General features: G+C 34.1%; 1 protein-coding gene across 1 annotated transcript; it reads left to right on the forward strand.

Moving 5' to 3' along the window:
* Window positions 1-1,277: 1,277 nt before the first annotated feature.
* Window positions 1,278-2,268, forward strand: LOC126595591 (major allergen Mal d 1). Its single transcript, XM_050261876.1, has 2 exons — window positions 1,278-1,546; window positions 1,715-2,268. The coding sequence occupies exons 1-2, from the start codon at window positions 1,363-1,365 to the stop codon at window positions 2,008-2,010; spliced, it is 480 nt and encodes a 159-aa protein (XP_050117833.1). The 5' UTR covers window positions 1,278-1,362; the 3' UTR covers window positions 2,011-2,268.
* The last annotated feature ends 353 nt before the right edge of the window (window positions 2,269-2,621 follow it).

Consider the following 2,621-nt stretch of genomic DNA (forward strand, 5'->3'; position numbering starts at 1 on the left):
TTTATCCAATTTCCGGCGAGTTTTCAAAGTTTTACTTGGACCAGTCAACTTTGAGGCTATTTTTCGGCTATCTTCGGCAACCATTGGGCTTTGAAATAGTATAATTTTATTCTACACTTTCCTATCTTCATTTTGATATATTATGGGTCGAATTTGGTTAAGAAACGATTGAGTTACAAAGCTTTGAAAATTGCCCAAACTTCCGGCTAAGAGCTCGGGAACACTTAAACGGAGTTTTTAACGGAATGACCAAAATGATGGATAGTGGACAATCTCAATGACCACTTTTATTGATTTGGAATTTTAGTGACTAAAATAATGAGTTATTCAAATTTCAGAAACCATTTTCACGATTTACCCAAAACGTTTTAACATTTATAAATTATAATTGTTGGTCAATTTTGTGACAACATGTGAATGTGTGTACTTTTTTTATCCTTTGGTTGCTTTTTTCCCTTGAACTGTATCTGATGATTTTTAAGGCTCCAAACATGATATTTTCAAAAAGCATCATCTCCATCTTACATTCCTACTTTTTGCCATCTAATTAAAACTGCCGACGGTTTATAATTTTTTTTTGGAAACTTTAACGAAAAGCATTCGGTACTGTTCACTTTAACGAAAAACCACATTTTTACACTAAAAAGTTAATCCTAGTACTATTCATTTTATCCTTTATTTTATGCTCATCATTAAAATTCAAAATTTTCAAACTTTTTTTATTAGTTTTTTTTTTTTTTTTTTTTGAAAACTCCGACTGTTATTAGAATCTGCAAAAGCAGCCTAGAAACTATATATGCACGCACAGCCAGAACTGGGGCCGATCGGGAATAATTTAAGCTAATAATCTAACCATGCATCTAGAAGCCTTAAGTTTCTTGTCTACACTCTCACCGTCTTATCAAAATGAAAAACCAGTTGGATTTTTTTATTAATCAATTCAAAGGTGCTTTATTTGACCAAGTCAAATTTCTATTAAATATTGTCACTTGGAGTACTTATCCAACGCACCAGTGACACAAATTTGTAATGGAATGTGATATTCATATATCATATTTGATTTTTTACATATTTTTTTAATTTTTAATTATCGGATCGGATGAATCGGAGAAAATCAATTGATAAAAATTAATCAAAAATGTGTATGAAGTAAAATGAGATACGTGGATAGCACTCCCCATTTGTAATAAACATTTTAAATTCCTTGTAAATTTGGAGACATCGGATGATCAAATGACAATATGCCCCACTGTAATCCTATAAATACCACCTCCCAATACTCATCTCCAACACAATACTCTCAACCTTCAATAAAACCATCATCCTTCCTTTGCTCATTTTCCAACCTTTTTTTTAATCATCATGGGTGTCTGCACATTTGAGAACGAGTTCACCTCTGAGATTCCACCATCAAGATTGTTCAAGGCCTTTGTCCTTGATGCTGACAACCTCATCCCCAAGATTGCACCCCAGGCAATCAAGCAAGCTGAAATCCTTGAAGGAAACGGTGGCCCCGGAACCATCAAGAAGATCACTTTTGGTGAAGGTCAGTTAATTAGCACGGTTAATGATTTCGATGGTTTCGTTTAACAAATTTTATTAACACGTATACATGTTGATGTTGTTAGACTTACAGTATTTGTGGATTTCTAGATGATTATATGTGATCAGTATCCAGAGTCTAATAATATTATATGTTTTATTTGTCTCGCAGGCAGCCAGTACGGCTACGTGAAGCACAGGATTGACTCAATTGACGAAGCAAGCTACTCATACTCCTACACTTTGATTGAAGGAGATGCTTTGACAGACACCATCGAGAAAATATCTTACGAGACCAAGTTGGTGGCATGTGGAAGTGGTTCCACCATCAAGAGCATCAGTCATTACCACACCAAGGGAAACATTGAAATCAAGGAAGAGCACGTCAAGGCTGGAAAAGAGAAGGCCCATGGTTTGTTCAAACTTATTGAGAGCTACCTTAAGGACCACCCCGACGCATACAACTAAATTAATCATAAGTATCTATGGTGTTTTGGGTGTTACCGTTACTATATGGTCAGTCGAAGGTTGTGTGGCTTTTCTTTGTATGTTTTTTTCACGTCAGCCAAAAGTAATAACCATGGTTTGGGCAGTTTGGGCTTGAAAAATAAGTGTTATGGTTGTGATGATCTTCTTGTTGCTATTGATGTCTTTGTTTGGAAAAAAGTTGCAGACTGAACGGAGTGTATTATCTTCTATAAATATAATGAAATTACTTTTTAATCAGTTGATGTCTCACTTGCAAACATTGATCTGCAGTAATAATTTTTTCTTCTATTATTATTATTTTTGAGTAACTTCTTGGAAACCTTAAAATTGGTTTAGCTCTATTGACAAAAAAATAATTTGAATTTTACTAATTTGAATAATTACATATTTATCTTTCACATAACATGACAAATAATAATGAGAAAAATTCTTAACCTTTCCTAATCCTCTGTTAAGTCTTCAAAATATTATCTAACAAAACCAGATTTTGTCCCAAATTCTGCAGCATAACCAGAGCCCACAAATATCCAACTTCCTGCAGCCCCAAGAGGCACGAAGAAATTTTCAATGATCGCTCCCTATATTAAAAC

The sequence above is a fragment of the Malus sylvestris genome, chromosome 13 (assembly GCF_916048215.2).
Source record: "Malus sylvestris chromosome 13, drMalSylv7.2, whole genome shotgun sequence".
NCBI lineage: Eukaryota > Viridiplantae > Streptophyta > Magnoliopsida > Rosales > Rosaceae > Malus > Malus sylvestris.